The 17,787-nt window shown below is 43.7% G+C and overlaps 2 protein-coding genes across 4 annotated transcripts in view; one reads left to right on the plus strand and one right to left on the minus strand.

Moving 5' to 3' along the window:
* Positions 1-412: 412 nt before the first annotated feature.
* LOC110495815 (male-specific lethal 3 homolog) lies at positions 413-9,807 on the minus strand. 2 transcript variants are annotated; one of them, XM_021571268.2, is made up of 12 exons: positions 9,548-9,807; positions 8,770-8,852; positions 8,204-8,299; positions 8,003-8,100; positions 7,805-7,905; positions 7,535-7,654; positions 7,091-7,251; positions 6,666-6,824; positions 6,088-6,401; positions 5,575-5,784; positions 5,367-5,451; positions 413-1,411 (listed from the first exon to the last, which is right to left on the minus strand). In XM_021571268.2, the coding sequence occupies exons 1-12, from the start codon at positions 9,644-9,646 to the stop codon at positions 1,312-1,314; spliced, it is 1,626 nt and encodes a 541-aa protein (XP_021426943.1). In that variant the 5' UTR covers positions 9,647-9,807; the 3' UTR covers positions 413-1,311. The 2 variants fall into 2 exon arrangements, with proteins under 2 accessions (XP_021426943.1, XP_021426942.1); XM_021571267.2 differs by having other exon boundaries at positions 7,535-7,657.
* A 2,652-nt stretch (positions 9,808-12,459) lies between these two features.
* Positions 12,460-17,787, plus strand: part of LOC110495817 (rho GTPase-activating protein 6) — an 81,076-nt gene continuing 75,748 nt past the window's right edge. The window contains exon 1 of one of the 2 annotated variants that reach the window (XM_021571270.2): positions 12,460-13,399. In XM_021571270.2, coding sequence (XP_021426945.2) covers positions 12,881-13,399 — 519 coding nt within the window. In that variant the 5' untranslated portion in view covers positions 12,460-12,880. The remainder of the gene's footprint in view (positions 13,400-17,787) is intronic. The other variant, XM_021571269.2, reaches the window with a different exon arrangement.

Here is a 17,787-nt window from a genome sequence, read left to right on the forward strand (position 1 = left end):
GACATCACACCTCTGAGACCAAAGGCCCCGTTCAATCTCAAACCGTAGCAGATTCACCATGAGGATAAACCCAACGATCTGCCCTTGTACTTTGCTGTAGTTTAGAACACCCTTTATACAGTGTGAAGAATGTTTCTATAAGGAAAAGGGACTCAACTTGAAGGAGAGAAGAACAGCAGAGAATAGGACCAGGATCAAACGCATGGCGCAGGTATCTACACAGCCGACAATTCACCTTTTAAAAGGCAACAACATTCGCAGAGATTACATTCACGGTAAACATTGTGCAGTTCGGCTCAATTGTAAACCACCTGTTTATATTGTGCTGCCATATAACATGCATTGCATTGAATCCCGGCCTAGGTCTTTATGAATCAACAGAACAGCAATATTCATAAACCACATGCAAAAAAACATTGCTCCAACTTTTATTTCAGATAATAGTAATAGAAAACAGACTGAAAGGTGATATCTTTTTACATTTCCACCTCCGCAGTGGGTTCCTGTTCAAGTCTACAAGTTAACAGTGTAATAAAACAAACAGAATAAGGAATTTATACATCAACTTGACCTTCTTCAAACATTGAGGGTAATGCCATGACAAATATAAATATGAACACACAGTGCCCATAACGTCACAGCCCCTCTAAGCAAGAGGAACACAGATAGTAGACATTACTAGAGTAATGACATTCTACAAGCATTTAGAAATAGCTTAAATCGACAACACACACTGAAGCGTGGCTTGGGGCAGCAAGCATGGCGAACCGAGGAGAAGCCAAACAGTCTCCAATAGCCACGCGTAAAGCAAACGTATCAAATAGCCCTTCTCTCTGTGTATGCTTGTCTAGGCGGACGGAGAGAGAAGGATCAGACGCAGATGCTGCTAGAGAAAGAGAGGGCCAAACGTGGTCCTTGAGCGCAGAGCGAGAAAGCAAGACAAAGTCAGCATCGGGGGAAAGACCCCAGCAGGGGGTTAGGGTCTACAGCCTAGGATAACAAGTAGACGTCCATGCTTTGGGTAATCATTGCATCCAGGGGGGTCTGTTCCTAAGGCCAGACTGCCAGGTTGGGGTCTGGGGAGCGTGAGGTACTGGGCCGATCAGAAGCCAAGACCCTTGCTTTATTTCTTTACGATAGGCCGGGCAAAACCACATAGCCGCATGGGTTGGATTTAGGCGAGCAAGGGGTGAACATAGAGGGATAATGGCGCAGTCTAAGAGAGGATGTGAAAGGGATGGTTTGGGAATCAGCTTGGAGCTCCCCTCCCAGCAGTGCAGTTCAGGGCGAGGCAGGGTGAGATAAACGGGGTCAGGAAACAGCCCGCGGGTGCTTCATGCAGTATTGGGCCTCCGATGACGACACGTACGCCGACTCCGGAAAAAAGTCCTCGTGGAACTCAGCCAAAAACCTGGGGAGCAAAGAGAGGGATGGAGGAAGAGGGACAGAGAGAGAGAGAGAAGATAGATATAACACCATAACAGGGTCTAATTCACCACACTGAGTAGAAGTCTGAAGTTAAGGCTAGTTAACACTGCATGGCCATCAACAGACAGCTAATGCATTTGAAACAAAGACCACTGTGGGAAATGCATCACTCCCCCGACTCCTGTGGATGTCACGGACCAGACTCAGCACTCCCAATCCTGGCGTCTTCCTTCCAACAGGGGGCTTGTTAACACCCCTACCACACTCCAGGCCTGCAGTCAGTCAGTGCTTTTAGTAACTTGCCTTAAATAACCCAATTCGCCAGAGTTGGAGAGGGAAAATCTCCCCGTCTAATCAGTAGGGAAAATAATCCGGAATGTTCTTAGTAACCGCTGCTCAGCCAAATCCTCTAAATCTTGCCATCTCATCTGCAAACAAATTATCCTCATCAGAGGGCGAAATTAAGAGGCGCTTTAACCGGCGACAAATTATTATGGTCGTTGTGGAGCACCGAACTAGTCAGTACGGACCACAGGACCGTGGCTACAGATATATTTCATTATTTATTGGTCGTCCTATCTATTAGTCAGTGCATATGTAGAGCAAAGGCTGTAAACTCGAACCACATTTCTCTGCAGATGTTAGATATGGACACATTTTCATGAGAGTGCAGCTGGGCGGACACAGGCATCCTCGTTCTCATACACACTAGGCACTCCCTCGCTCTCCCTCCCCAGTGGTGGAAAAAGTACCCAATTCTCATACTTGAGTAAAAGTAAAGATACCTTAATAGAAAATGACTCAAGTAAAATACTACTTGAGTAAAAGTATGAAAGTATTTGGGTTTTAAATATACTTTAGTATCAAAAGTAAAAGTATAAATCATTTTAAATTCCTTATATTGAACAAACCTGATGGCACAATTGCCATTTAAAAATATATATTTATGGAGAACCAGGGGCACAATCCAACACAATCCGACATAATTTACAAATTAAGCACTTGTGTTTAGTGATTGCACCAGATCAGAGGCAGTAGGGATGACCAGGGATCTTCTCTTGATAAGTGTGTGAATTGGACCATTTTCCTGTCCTGCTAAGCATTCAAAATGAAATGAGGACTTTTGGGTGTCAGGGAAATGTATAGAGTAAAAAGTACATTATTTTCCTTTGAAATGTTGGGAAGTAAAAGTTGTAAAAAACATAAATGGTAAAGTACAGATACCCCCCCTAAAATACTTAAGAAGTACTTTAAAGTATTTTTACACCACTGTCCCTCCCTCTGTATCACAGAAACACACCAGACGATTCACGATTCTTCCAGAGATCCGTCCGCGTGCCCAATCCCGGCATGCACTTCTCCACTTTGCTACAGTCAACATCCAGTAAGGTTTTTTTCCTTCCTGTCTCTCACTAGTCTGAAGAGACCTCCTTTCTAAAGATGTTCGTTTTCAATCCGTAGCAGACTAAAATAAATGGGCGTGAACAGCTGAAGTTAAATCCCATCGTGGGCAGGCATCAATATATTGCTTAAAGCATCCAACATTATTTCTCTGAATGCTCCTGTATTTTCAGACAAGTAACCAGGTATCTATCCAATTAGTGACAGATTTTCATGCGAATATTCCAAAATCTGCACAAAGCCAATGTGCATTTTCCCACCAGCGGTGCGTTTCCACCAAATTGATTTGTCGCGGATAAAAACCAATGCACAAAAAGTTAATCACATTTTCAACCTTGTCAATAGTTTTATGACAAAAACTGTTGCGTTAAATAGCAAATATGCCTAGTCTGGTCTTGGCACGTGTGGTTTAGGCAACAACTTGCCGATAGTGCTGGTAGGCTAGTCTACATGAGAATAATATTTTTATTTGTCAAATGGCAGGCAAGCATCGATCATGTCACCAGAGTAATACCTTTGATATTTATTGGAAAGGAGCATCAAGCTCATATCGTACATTTTCACCACCCTGTGAAGTTCATCATAGCTTAATAAACCGCATGGTTTCCCCAGTCGTATTGGGAGGACCCCACACCATGTCATCGCGTGACTCCCAAGTTGACTTCGAGATTATAGTTATTATATCAATATTTCTGCATAAAGGCCTTTCCACCGCCATTTCTCACATAATTAATTTTACTGACACAAAAAGATCCCACCATATCTAATGAACAAATTCATAAAATTATACAGAAACTTCCTGTTTCCATCACAGCCATCACGATTATTTCTATACGGAATGACATCACTTGCATAAAACACTGTGGATGGAAACGTGGTTATTGTCAATAAAAAGATGACACTAGTGGAAGAAGCCCCTAATAGACTATTGACACGTAACCAGCTGCTAGAAGGAGTCATATGTCCCTCTGTGTGCAACAGCGCAGAGCGGTGGCTGGAGGGTAAACTGCAGGCGTTTCATTAATAAAGGAGAGAGAATAAATCCCCTAGGTTTGGGGACAGCTGAAGATCGCTGGGCAGGATTTAAAGATTAGAATCGCAGGCTTGTGTAACGCCCACTCAACTCCCTTCACTTTAATGTAGTCCGACAGTCTCACACACACACAGACAGATGCAGGTGCGCACGCGCACACACACACACACACGCGCGCATGCAGAGACTCAAAAACAGCAAATCAATCCCTCTGCATAAATAACATCTCAAGCCATCGTCGACTGATCACATCCTGTTAGACAATATTATGGCTACATTAACCATGGCAGGCATGCAGGGTGAACCAGCTTACAGGTCAGTGAGCACTTTTTCCACTCAGTGAGCTGCATGAATCACACAGAGAGTTGCTACCTAATAGCATTACACCACAGTTAACTGCCCCGGTGTATGCGCTACACTTCAGGTGACGGGGCTAACACTGGATAGGCAGAGAGGATTGTGTGCGCGTGTCAGCAGATCAATGCACACTGCACTCCCATTGCTCCCAACAGGGACCCCCATTCCTCTCTAAGATATACAAAAAGCCACCTGGGGGAAAAACCCATCTCTCTATTCTCCGGCTGCGTTGTCCAACTATTTTTTTTATTTTTATAGGCTAATGTTCATGTTACAGCAGAGGCCCGTCAAGCTGCCGCAGTGTCCAAACATTTCTGCATGCTAAGCTAACGTTAGTACGTCAGAGGCCCTCCAAGTGGAAACCACTCACCAGGCTAGCTAAGTGAGCACGTCCAAAGAAATGCTGACTTGGGCAGTATCGCGTTGCAGTGATCAAAGGAAGTCTATCATGGAACTGTCGTCGGCACGGCAACTAAATGGCAGCCTGTCCCTTCCTGCAATGCGGCCGGCCCAATTATACACCAGGCAGTGATTGACTGGGGGATAACGGGCTTCGCCCAGTCAGTGTCACTGATCCTGGAGACTGGTTTCTTGTGCATCTTCGGTTCCAATGTGCGTTAATTTGGCTTGAGGGGTTATTAAAGGAATATGGCCTGAGGAGGTGTGGTATATGGCCAATATACCACAGCTAAGGGCTGTTCTTGGACATGACGCAACGTGGAGTGCCTGGATACAGACCTTAGCTGTGGTATACTGACCATATACCACAAACACGGAGGTGCCTTATTGCTATTATAAACTGGTTAGTAACATAATTAGAACAGTAAATTGTAATTTGTCATACATTTGGTATACCACAGCTTTCGGCCAATCAGTATTCAGAGCTCAAACCACCCAGTTTAGAAAATGTGACTTATGACCTTTATTTAACCAGGAAGGTTATTGAGAAGGCATTTAAATAACCACCTGAGATTGGCTTTACGGCAGCACAAGGAAACGTTCCAGGCCTAGATTGTATGAGCTTTGGCAGCCAAAATAAGAGATTATTGTAGCCCTGGTTCTAGCCTAGTTATGGTGTGTCGCTGATCACTAAAAGAAGAATGAAAGTAAAGAAAACGTGATTATTCTATAATAAGATGGGAGGTACCTGAGGAAGAGCTCCAGGTGTTTGACCAGGGCCCTTAGGTTCTTCTCTGGGATTTGCATCTTCCCTAGGATCTCTGGCAGCTTCACTGTATGAGGGGAAGAAACCAGATTGAAAGAGAACGAGTGACTGGAGGCTATATTGAACTAAACAACAATCCCTGTTTCCCCACACACACACACACAGAGAAAGGGCTTAGGAGGACACCTACCGAAGAGGCGTAGGAGGTGCTGTGAGCCGTACAGGTAGGAGGGTGGGGGAGGCTGGTCACTCTGGGGATAGTTATCAGGGGTCAGCTTCCAGCTCAGGACCTCGTTGAGCTCATTGTTCCGTCGGCTCTCCAGGCCGGAGAAGACGCCACTGCCCTCTTTACTGGGCGTCTGGGGCAAAGGAGAGGACGAGCCACTGTGGACAGGAGTTTCTGGGAAGGGGACAGGAGGGCAGACGGCAGTCAATCAACTGATAGTGTGGGTGGAGGACAACATTGGCATGGACACTTAAGAAACAACAGACGTTCACTGTGTGCTGTAGCACTGAGAAGCTGTGCACAGACTATTCCATGTGTTTGGGAGAGTACTATAATGTATGGCAACAGGGAATAGTGCCATCTAGCGGATGGATATGGTCATTACAACAACAGAGGCAACGAGTAACATTGCATAAAGTAAAGCACTACACGATCAACTGTTTATTCTGTGATTTAGTGTGTTTTCTTGCCACTCACTCTTCTCCAGATTGAGGAAGAACTTGGGCAGCTGGGCAGGCGTGTCAAGGCGGCGTTTGGGCTGGGGTGAGGTCGTAGCGCTGCCGCTGCCCCCCTCGCCCGCCATCCGCTCGCCCCCCGAAGTGTGGCGTGTGGAGCGTCGCAGGGACTGGGGGGCGTCGGGGTCGGCTGCGGAGGCACAGCGCCGGCGTTTGGGTGTGGTGGTGGGGTTTGCCGTGGTGGTGGAGGCCTCACTCAGGGCCGGTTGGCTGTCCGTGGACTGGGGGGTGGATGGGTTGTGGCCCGAGGGGCTGGGGGTGCGCTCACGCAGGGTCCTGGGACAGGAAGGGAGGGTGGAGATGATCAAAGAAAGACCAGTTTGGTAATGACATCCAACATCACAAAGAAAGGTACAATAATTTGTCACTGGCATTTTCATCTTAGGTCAGCTATACAAACTGAACAAATGGCCTAATGTACTTAGCGTCTTCCAACAGTAAAACGTTTTCAACTTCATTTTGTTTCATCTTCTGACCTGAAAATGACCCGATGTTAATTAGTCAAGAGGATTGCATACATAGCCTGATGGTCGGTCTTACTTGCTGGAGCTGGCTGTGTTGTCCCGGATAGGCAGGAAAAACTTGGAGGAGCTGACTTTCTTGAACTGAGCGTGCTCGTTGGGGTACAGGAGGATCATGGGAAGGGTGAAGTCAAAGGTGATTCTCAGGCCGTCCACCATCTCCTTGCAAAGCTCCTCACTGAAACAAAATGGTGACTTCTAGCTACTATCAAAGATCATTTCATCCACGATGACCATGTTCGAGAGCATCGAATCTGTGATGCATTTATTGGTAATATTGTAACTGACATACTTGATCTACAAATAACACTGAGTAGTTATTTATGATGCAAGGTGATTTGTAGATCAGTCAGTTGGCAGGTGCCTGCAATGTAAAAAACAAACATTGTGTAGCCTATGAGAGGCAAAAAGGCTAATGGGAAATGTTGTACTTTGGGGACTCACTTCTTCTCTGGAGGAACATAGTGAGGACTGAGGCTAGTCTGGGCGGTGCTCTGGTGACTTCTGTACCTCTCATTGGCAGAGAAGGCTGCGTTGAAGGCAAAGTGCTTCACATATGATTCCAAGATGTTCAATATGTTCATCTGGCACGGAAGCTTCACCAACTGGGGAGAAAAAGAACAAGGCCCTTAATGATCACAGCTCATTGGCAGTGAGATGTTGAACTGTCAAAAGTCAAGGGTTGCATTCAGTAGGGTACATGGAGGCAAAAAAAATTACAACAGAAAATGACAAATTTGTGTTCCTATTGGACTAGTTCAGTTAGTACCTCCCCGTTTTTATACGTTTGTCCCTACTAAACATGACCAATATCTCGGGATTTGGAGGATTAGGAATAGGTATACGGAACTACAATAAAGCGGGAGTTATCTTTGTTTAATTACACACCTTCTTCCTCTTGTTGATGTAGTAGCAGTCATCCTCCAGTTTCTTCTTGAGAACCTCAGGGATGTCTATGTTGATGGTCTTGTCCTCACTCTCCATCTTAGCGTGAGCTTCCTGCTCTTCCTGCTAGAGATAGATAGGCAAACATTCAGATCCATCCAGCCATTTTGTCAAAATGTGTATTTCAGACAATGTCAATAGAACAACCGAGTCGATAGGTTATGTATTAAGAAAACATATTTGTCTGTAGTACTCTATAACTCAAAACACTACCATTTTGTCCAAATCTTCAGAAGAGTCGCTCTCCTCGCTTTTCAAAGACTCCGGATCCTCAGAATCGTCCTCGTCACTGTTGTCTGAAGACGTAATCAAACCTGAAAGATACCCCCACCAAAAAGTACCTGTCATTTTAGCTTGCAAGCCATTTCCAATGAAAATGAAAAACCATTCCGATAAACTAGTCAAACTCACATGCGTCATCACTCTCTTCCTTCTCTTCTGGAAGTGTCTTCAGAGCTGACTCAACACCGGGTAGACGACGACGTCTCTTCCCCCATCCCTTTCTCCTCCTGTGGGTTGAAGTGAACATAGTTAGACAGGACACTTGCACCAAAATCTGCAGTCACGCCTACTGCTTACTTTTCCGATTTTCTCCAATGGAGACAAACTTACATGCGAGCCACAGCTTTACGAGCCAGTTTACGTTGTAATTTGCGATTTTCGTCAGTTTCCCTGAGCACATGGTCTTCCGCTGCCAATCGATCCCAACTGTAGCACAAAGCAACAGATGATGAGTACCGCCCCTTCCAATTCAAGCTGCATGCAGAGTGTTTTGTCTAAGTGATATCAAGGACAAAGCTCCACTGAAGGTTTCTTTCCACACTCAATGATTTCCACCATATAGACAGCTAAAACCATAGACAACTACGTACAGTTTAAGGGATTGTTAAATAAAAGTTACCACTATGTTTAGTCAACCGTACAAGGTTTCGACCAGTAGCTTGCAAAGTAAACATTATCAGCTAACAGTCTTGGAAAATGAGCCCTTTTGCTGCTCGACATGCAGAGCCCACAAAGGATGGGGAAATTAACCTAAACCACTCATAGAAACAGGGAATGACCCTCCCACCCACCCCCCAGGAACACAGCGAGAACCCTCCTAACTGTCCCACCCATCCTCCTCACCAGTATCCCTTTATCAAGCCCACCACCTCAGACTGTCTTGTGCATGAGTTTACCTTCTGTTCCAACCATTGAAGTGAATCAGGTATTCTGGGACTCGCTTTCCACGTTCATCTTTGCCAATTACAACATCGACGACCTAAAACATACAATTCCAGAAATTAACGTTAGCCGACAAAACTCAAGTTATCGTGTAACAGACAGCAGGAAAATGTATCACCACATCTGGACAGCTAGCTAACAGTACGCATTAGTTAGCTAACGTTACATTACTAATTGGCGCTAGCTAGATAATGTTATGTAAACAACGGGTTGGCTGATTGTAATTTGTTACCCTGGCCTTGCACAGAGGCTAGCTAACGTTAACTCATTATATGTTAATTCACCGTTGGTGTTTAACGTTAACGCTAGCTAGTTTAACGTTACTTCCAACGTTAGCGGACAGTTGTTATGACAGTTAACGTTAGCTACTTAGTTGGCTAAATGTAGCAGCTACGAGCTAGCTAAGAAAATATACCCGCGCTAACTTGGCTACCTACAGTATGTGCAGAGATTAACAACAAATAACACGGCTGCAGCCATTATTGATGGCCTCCTTTTGCCATAAACCAGTTAGCCTAATAACAAACGTTAGCCTTTTAGCAGCTAGCTAGCATGACAACCTCGGTCGGGCCTTCTGTGGTCTGTCCGGATATATTAAATAAACATAATGTCTAACTTAGCTACAGTATTGGATAAAGCCATAAAAACTGGCAATCAAAATGTTTGGGAATTGCATGCGGTATCAGTCTCGTGACCGCAAACAAACTCTTGGCTAAACAACAAGCCATTTACCTTTGCATCATAGAGTACTTTAGCTTTCGTAGGGTCAGGTTCGAAACAGAGGACTTTTTCTCCTTTGTGGAATTTAAATTTCATTCCCCGGGAGTTCATTTGTTCGTCATAGCGAGCAGGAGAGGAGGCATCTGGACCCCCCGCTCCTTAACCCTTTCCCTGCCGGGCTGTATCCAAAGGGGTCTTTGAAAAAAAATATGGAGATGGCGCTAGGACACAACTCATCAAACGAATCCGTAATAGGGAATATCTAGTTTGGTCCTTCGTGGACGCCGTAGAAATAAACAGTACATAAATGTACCTGCAGAGGGCGTCCGTTATTCAAATTTGATCTTACTAAAATGTGTGTTTGCCAGGGTGCTGAGGTGACATGTAGTCCTCCCTCCCTATAATAAATCAAAAGTTTAGTGTGTACAAATGAATTAAGAAGGTAAGGCAAAAAAATAGGCCAATAGTAATGACAATTTGGCAATTTACACTGGAGTGATATATGCGCAGATGAGGATGTGCAGGTAGAAATACTGGTGTGCAAAAGAGCAGTAAAACAAAAACAATTATGGGGCTCATTATTTTAATGAGGCTCATTCTTTTCTAAATTTGGAGACTGAACTAGCATCATTTCAGACTCTGAAGGAAATCCCTCTTTGTATAGCCTATCTGCATTTGTGTGTATGATGCCTTGTATGCTCAACCTCTTATCAGTGCCAGTGTGTGCTTTTTTCCATTCTGACTGAAACCATCAGGCTATCTCTGCTGTCACATCTGTCACCGCACCGACGTGTGCCACAAAGAAGACCTGCATTCACTGTGCAATTCTAATGAGTGACACATTTAGCTCAGTCAAGTCACAAGGTCCGGATTGTATGTCATAGCCTACTTAATTAGCCTAACACACTACAAATGTTTACCGGTGGCCAGAGTAGGTTACTGATTAAGTAGGCTACCTATTTCTTGCCTTATGGCTAGACAAGTGACTTCTCCAATTATAATGAATCAGAGCAGAACAGTTTCTTTGTTAAAAATCTTTACTTTACAGCCAATTGGACTGCTATTATCTATAAACACATTTTTTTTAAAGTGTTTTTTAAATTATATTTGGTTTCTTGTGGCTGGTGCCCACTAAAGTATATTAGAAACCATTCTACTTGGTCCCTTCCCAGCGCCCCTCTCATCCTAATTTAACCCCTGCAGGCTGTTTTAGCCCCATTTCTCTGTGAATTAAATATGTGGTTTTATTAATCACACAGACTAATGGTTGGTATCTACGTATCCAGAATAAATAGACGGATCCAATGTTACATTGATGTTTGAAAGTGGTTAGAAGTCCAAAACGTGCCTGCGTTACGGTGGGACTCATTGGGTTAACATGGGGGAGCTCACATGCACATGTGACGAGGATGATTTCTACCTCTGGTACACACCAACACTGTGTCTGGTTTTACAACCACTGCAGCCGGGAGGTAGAGCAGCAATAGATTGCTTCTCTCTGACTCCTTCTCACCAATCTCTATTCCTCTACTGCACTTTCACCATTTTGTTTCACCTTTATTTAACTAGGCAAGTCAGTTAAGACTATATTCTTATTTACAATGACGGCCTACCCCGGCCAAACCCTAACCCAGACAACGCTGGGCCAATTGTGCGCCGCCCTATGGGACTCCCAATCACTGACAGCTGTGATACAGCCTGGACTCGAACCAGGGTCTGTAGTGACGCCTCTAGGACTGAGATGCAGTGCCTTAGACCGCTGTGCCCTCGGGACCCCAAAATGATGAGAAGGGATGAATAATTGCCTTGCTTGTGTGTATGTGTGTGTGTGTGTGTGTATGCCTTTCTGTGTACGTACATGCGTACCTTCATTCATGTGTATGTGTGCATGCGTGTGTACCTGCGTGAATGTGTGTGTGAAGGTATGGGGAAAATGCTGCATCATGGGAGACTGGAGGAGGGGGTTGCCCTGATAAAGCTGCTTATGAAGCTACACTGCATGACACTGATAACAGCTCAGTCAGATTTGACCAGCCTAAAAACAGACGGGGGGAACGGATGAGATAAAGAGAGAGAGAGAGATCCACAAAGAATTTGAAAACGCTGGGGCTCCTCCCTTTTGTACTTTAACTGTTTGCACATTGCTACAACACTATATAGACAAAATATGACATTTGAAATGTCTTTATTATTTTGGAACTTCTGTGAGTGTAATGTTTACTGTTAATTTTGATTGTTAATTTCACTTTTGTTTATTATCTATTTCACTTGCTTTGGCAATGATATCATATCTTTCTCATGCCAATGAAGCCCCTTGAATTGAATTGAATTGAATTGAGAGAGAGAGAGAGAGAGAGAGAGAGAGAGAGAGAGAGAGAGAGAAAGCAGAGATAATTATAGAAAGAGGAAGCCATGACCCTATAACCCTGAGATTCTCAAAAGACACCATCGAAATGTCCATTACAATGGAAACACTAATAGAGTTGGGTTGGAGGAAAGCGCCAAAATCTGAGCTCCTTCTGGCCAAACGTGCTGCACAGCAGCTAACCCATATATAGCAACATTGTGGTGCCTGACAGTCTTTCTCGCGGCTTCTGAGAAACTTGTGGTGCGAAAATGCAGAGAGCAAGATAATCAGACCATGATATTTATTTTGAGCGAGTAAGACACAAGTGTGCCCCAATGTAATGCAAAAAATGTGAATAGTAGTAAAATAGGCTAGACTATAGGATTAATCCTCATTTATGGATTATGGCTTTAGGTCGATGATTAATCTTTATGCCTTGTCCTCAATCGGCCAGCTTTAGTTGTGCTTTATTTCAACAAAGTGAAAGTTAGGCTATGCAGCTATAGGCCTATGCATCACATATGTCAGATATGTAGGCTATACAATTAATGTATGGTACAAACTTGAAAGATGCAGATAAAGACCCGGGGAAGACACTTGTATGCACTGGTTTTGCTCATTGGAGCAACATGAGAGCGCTGTCTTAACGGCCACAGGAGCGCATTGGACGGATTAGAGGAGCGGCGGCGAGGGTCATCAGTTGCGAAACTTCTCTCATCCTGCCGTCCGCTCTGACTACAGTTTGGGAATGAGCTGAGCTGCATGCATAATAACACCGCACAGAGAATTGGATACATTTGCGCGCTGTCTGTCTCTCGCTTTATCTGAAGCAAAGGCATTCTGGCGATGACATCATAAATACACGTGGACCAAGGGTTCACTGTCAGAGTATATTGATGGGACTTATCTCGTGGTTTGGTTCTTTATGGCGCTCGAACTAAACTTCTGAGAAATTGTTTTTTTAAACGCTGCTGCGTTTGTGCAGAGGGGAGATAGAGATGTCATCTGGACAAGGAATATTGAACGTCTTCTCCTGCTCCACTCCAGCCTCCAAAGCCATCTCCAAAAGGAAGTTGCGACAAACTCGGAGCCTGGACCCTGATATTATAAGGAAATGTGGCACAGAGACAGATGGAACCCGTGGGGACCGCTTGGGTTTACCGGGTTTGCGCGTTGAGGATGCAGGTGCGTTTTCATCCTCGCCAAGCTCCTCTGAGCACCCGGTTGCGTTGAAATCAGATCCCCGTTCCAGAAATCTTAGGGTGAAACAACCCCTTTCGTCTTTATCTGGTCCCTCCACACCCTTGGACATCTCCCCGACATCAAACTTTCCCTTTGACTATGACGTGACTGTGAGGGGCACAAAGCGGAATACCGCGTGGGATTTACCGTTTCTGGTGAGGAGCCCCAGCGTCACTCCAACTGGGAGCACGAACACATTATTCTCACCGCGGAGATGGCTTCAGAAGAAGCAGCAACAGTCCAGTTCTCACGCCTATATCGTTTGGAAGTCGGAGGTAAATATGACGACGCGTGCACTCCACGCAGTAAAAAAAAAAAAAAGTCTTCATGGTATTTCAGAGGAATGATATAATGAAATGACAACCTACTTTTGTTTTTGAAGATTTACAGTGCCTTCATAAAGTATTTACACCCCTTGACTTTTCCCCGCATGTAGTTGTTACAGACTGTATTTAAAATAGATTACATTTAGATTTGGTGTCACTGACCTACACAAAATATCGCGAATTAGGCTTTTAGAAATGTTTACAATTAATTAAAAATGAAAAGCTGAAATGTCTTGAGTCAATAAGTATTCAATACCTTTGTTATGGCAAGGTACACACACATGCATACGCACACATTGTGATATTGTATAGTGGTATTATTAAACGTTTTGTGTTCTGGATATGTGGTGGTGTAGGGATGTTATATGATGTACTGTTTTATCTTTAGCTCATTCAGTACAAACATAGTTCACTGTTTTATATTTTGTTTGATATGTAATGTGGGTGCGTGCATTGGTGTGTTTGGACCCCAGGAAGAGCAGCAGCTAATGGGGATCCCTAATAAATACAAAATACAAATACAGAATACAAATATTCCAAAACCTGTATCCTGATTGCAATAAGGCACTAAAATAAAACTGCAATGCAATGTGTATGTTTGGGGCAAAGAGTACCACTTCAAATTTTCGGCAAGGACTAGGGAGTTTTTTAGGATAAAAATAAACGGAATAGACACTGGGAGATACATCTTCCTTTCACCAGGACAATAACCTAAAACACAAGGCCAAACATACACTGGAGTTGCTTACCAAGGCGACCTTGAATGTTCCTAAGTGGCCTAGTTACAGTTTTGACATAAATCGACTTAAAAATCTCCGCAAGACTTATAAATGGCTGTCTAGCAATGATCAACAATCAACTTGATAGAGCTTGAAGAATTAAAACAAATTATACATGTGCAAATATAATACAACCCAGGTGGGCAAAGCTCTTAGACTTACCCAGGAAAAAAAAAGCACAGCTGTAATCGCTGCCAAAGGTGATTCTAACATGCATTGACTCAGGGGTGTGAATAATTATGTAAATTAGATATTTCTGTATTTCATTTTCAATTAATGTGCAAAAATGTCTAAAGACATGTTTTCACTTTGCCATCATGGTGTTATTGTGTGTAGTTGGGTAGAAAAAGAAGAAGATTGAATCCGTTTTGAATTCAGGCTGTACCACAACAAAATGTGTAACAATTTAAGGGGTTGGAAGACTTTCTGAAGGCACTGTATAACGGTCCCGAGTTTTAATGTGTTTTTATTTCCATTTCTTGTCTTTTAATAATTAGAGATTGTTCGTTTAATCTTTTTTACAGTTAATAAAGGAGAGAGTACCTGCAATATTAGGCCTTCCAAATGAAGCGTGCATGTAGCAGGGTCTGCAGAGTGTGTGCAGCAGTCAGACCCATAATGAAATCCTTACAAAAACATACTTGGGACTTATTTTTAGCAGCGGCTTCATTGGCCGCATATTTGGCAGCTGTCCACATGCTGTCCACATGCTCCAGTCTAGTTGAAAGGTATAATGATGTTTTTCCCCCCATCCCTTGTGGACTCCCTTGCTATCCGGTATCCTTGGGACGCTCATACATGAAGTTTAAATTTAAAATGGTTAAAGTAAGGGCTAAAGTTAGGGTTAGGTAAGGGAGAACGGCTCATTATAATGGCTGGAAAGGAGTTAATGGAATGGCATCAAATACATGGAAACCATGTGTTTGATGTATTTTATACCATTCCACCGTTTCTGCTCCAGCCATTACAATCAGCCCACCCTCCCCAATTAAGGTTCCACCAAACTCCTGCGGTTATGGTTAAGGTTAGGGTAAATCAGGGCTCTCCAACCCTCTTCCTGGAGCGCTACCATCCTGTAGGTTTTCACCTCAACCCTAATATATCGCACCTGATTCTAATAATTAGCTGGTTGATAAGCTGAATCAGTTACAACTGGTTTTGGAGCGAAAACCTACAGGACGATAGCGCTCCAGGAACAGGGTTGGAGAGCTCTAGGGTAAATGTAGGGGTTAAGGTTAGGGTTACTGTTGGGACGTCCCAAGGATCCCGATTAGCGTTAATGACCCTGGAATTAAGCTCATGTAGCGTTGCTTTGGCAGCACGTGACGACGAGTTTTGATGGCACTGAGTTGGTTCTCAAGAGTGTGAACTGAACTGTCACGGGGTCAAAGACAGACACATGAAAAAAAAAGAGCTATCTCACGATTTTATCCCCTCCCCATTATGTTGTTGTTCCCCAAACAGGGCAATGAATGTGACATAGACCTATGATTCAGGAAACTCAGTCAATGTGAATGGTGGGAATTTCCAACAAGCCTGAATGTGATTGAATATAATGTAATTGTATGAAATATATATTTAAATCCATTAAACAGAGGCAACAGAAATGATTCCTTTTTGTGCTGACAGTTAAACTATGGTGACTTCGATGCTCTAGGATGCAGGAGTAGAGGTAGTGTCTTACCTGAGACTGGTATTATCCCTTCGAGCTACACTACACAAGTAAGTGGACACCTGCCCGTCAAACATCTTATTCCAAATCATGGGCGTTAATATGGAGTTGGTCACCGCTTTGCTGCTATAACAGCCTCCACTCTTCTGGGAACGGCTTTCCACTAGATGTTGGAACATTGCTGCGGGGACCTGCTTCCATTCAGCCATAAGAGCATTAGTGAGGTCGGGAACTGATTTTGGGCGATTAGGCCTGGCTCGCATTTGGCGTTCCAATTAATCCCAAAGGTGTTTGATGGGGTTGAGGTCAGGGCTCTTTGCAGGCCATTCAAGTTCTTCCACACCGATCTAGACAAATCATTTCTGTATGGATTTCGCTTTTTGCATGGGGGAATTTTCATGCTGGAAAAGGTAAGGGCCTTCCCCAAACTGGAAGGCCCTTTCATTGTATGCTGTAGCGTTAATATTTCCCCTCACTGGAACTAAGGGACCTAACCCAAGACCATTATTCTTCCTCCAACAAACTTTACACTTGGCACAATGCAATTGGGCAGGCATCTTTCTCCTGGCATCCGCCAAACCTAGGTTTGTCCGTCGGACTTCCAGATGGTGAAGCGTGATTCACCACTCCAGAGAATGCGTTTCCGCTGCTCCTGAGTCCAATGGTGGCGATCAGCACTTGGTGGTCCCGTTCTGCTTGTGTGACATACCACTTCGCGGCTGAGCCGTAGTTTCTCCGAGACATTTCCACTTCACATTAACAGCAACTTACAGTGCACCGGGGCAGCTCTAGCAGGGCAGAAATCTGTCGGAAAGGTGGTATCTTATGACGGTGCCAAGTTGTTTAAAATACTCCCTCTCAAAACCAGCATTTCAGGTTTACTGGGTTTGTCAGGTATATGGCAACGGAAAGGACAGATAGTTCATCATTACCAGAGGTTCTAAACTAGTTGACATCAACAGCATATGATGTAACATATAAAGTATTGTGGTTCTCTGATTCAGTTAGTGTGTGGAAAAGTTTGTTTGATTTGCTATCTAAGATCTCTAGAAGACTCCTTTGAAGTCTACAATCAATCGTCTACCTGGGTGTAATTGGGTGTTGCCTCCCTGGGTGTCTAATTTCCCATCCCGAATTAAACCAATCAATCAATAAATCAATCAAATGAATTTATCAAACCCTTTTTACATCAGCAGATGTCACAAAGTGCTTATACAGAATCCCAGCCTAAAACCAAAAGGGCACCTATTGAGAGTACAGGGAACATTAATTGCAAACTGAAAGTGGCAAAGGTGGTTTGGGATTTATGGTTTTTGGATCACTCCAAAGTCCTATCATATTATACACTAACAAGGTCGTAACTCTGTTTTTGGAATCCTACCACTGCATACATTATGTATAATTGAGATAAAGCAGGGTTGCTTCTTCATCTCCACATTATTCAGATACGGTAGTGGTATCCCACTAGTCTATTCTTACAGACAACTAGTGGATTCATGTTGTCGTGTTTTCTGTTTTTTCCAACATGTTATTGTCATATCATATTTAGTTTTGTAGCTTGCTTATCTTGTCATAAATTGCCATTTGACAGTCTATCTTTGGATTCTCTTCGTGGGTGTTGGGTGTTGATTAGTGGGTGTTGATTCTGCATGGATTCTGTGTCAGAGAGGCCTAATGAAATCACAAGATACCGAATGGAACATTTCGACCAACCCCTCAGCTAAGAGATTCAGAGTAAAGTAATTCTTATCTTCCGATGTGATCCACGAACAGGAAGTGAAACCAGTGTGTTGACTTTTGTGAGGAACTAGGTTTACATTCAGGAACTATTTTTAGACATCACTAGTATTAATGGTTTAAGAGTGACCGAGTGGAAAGAAGAAAAA

Source organism: Oncorhynchus mykiss, chromosome 18 (assembly GCF_013265735.2).
Source record: "Oncorhynchus mykiss isolate Arlee chromosome 18, USDA_OmykA_1.1, whole genome shotgun sequence".
NCBI classification, from domain to species: Eukaryota; Metazoa; Chordata; class Actinopteri; order Salmoniformes; family Salmonidae; genus Oncorhynchus; species Oncorhynchus mykiss.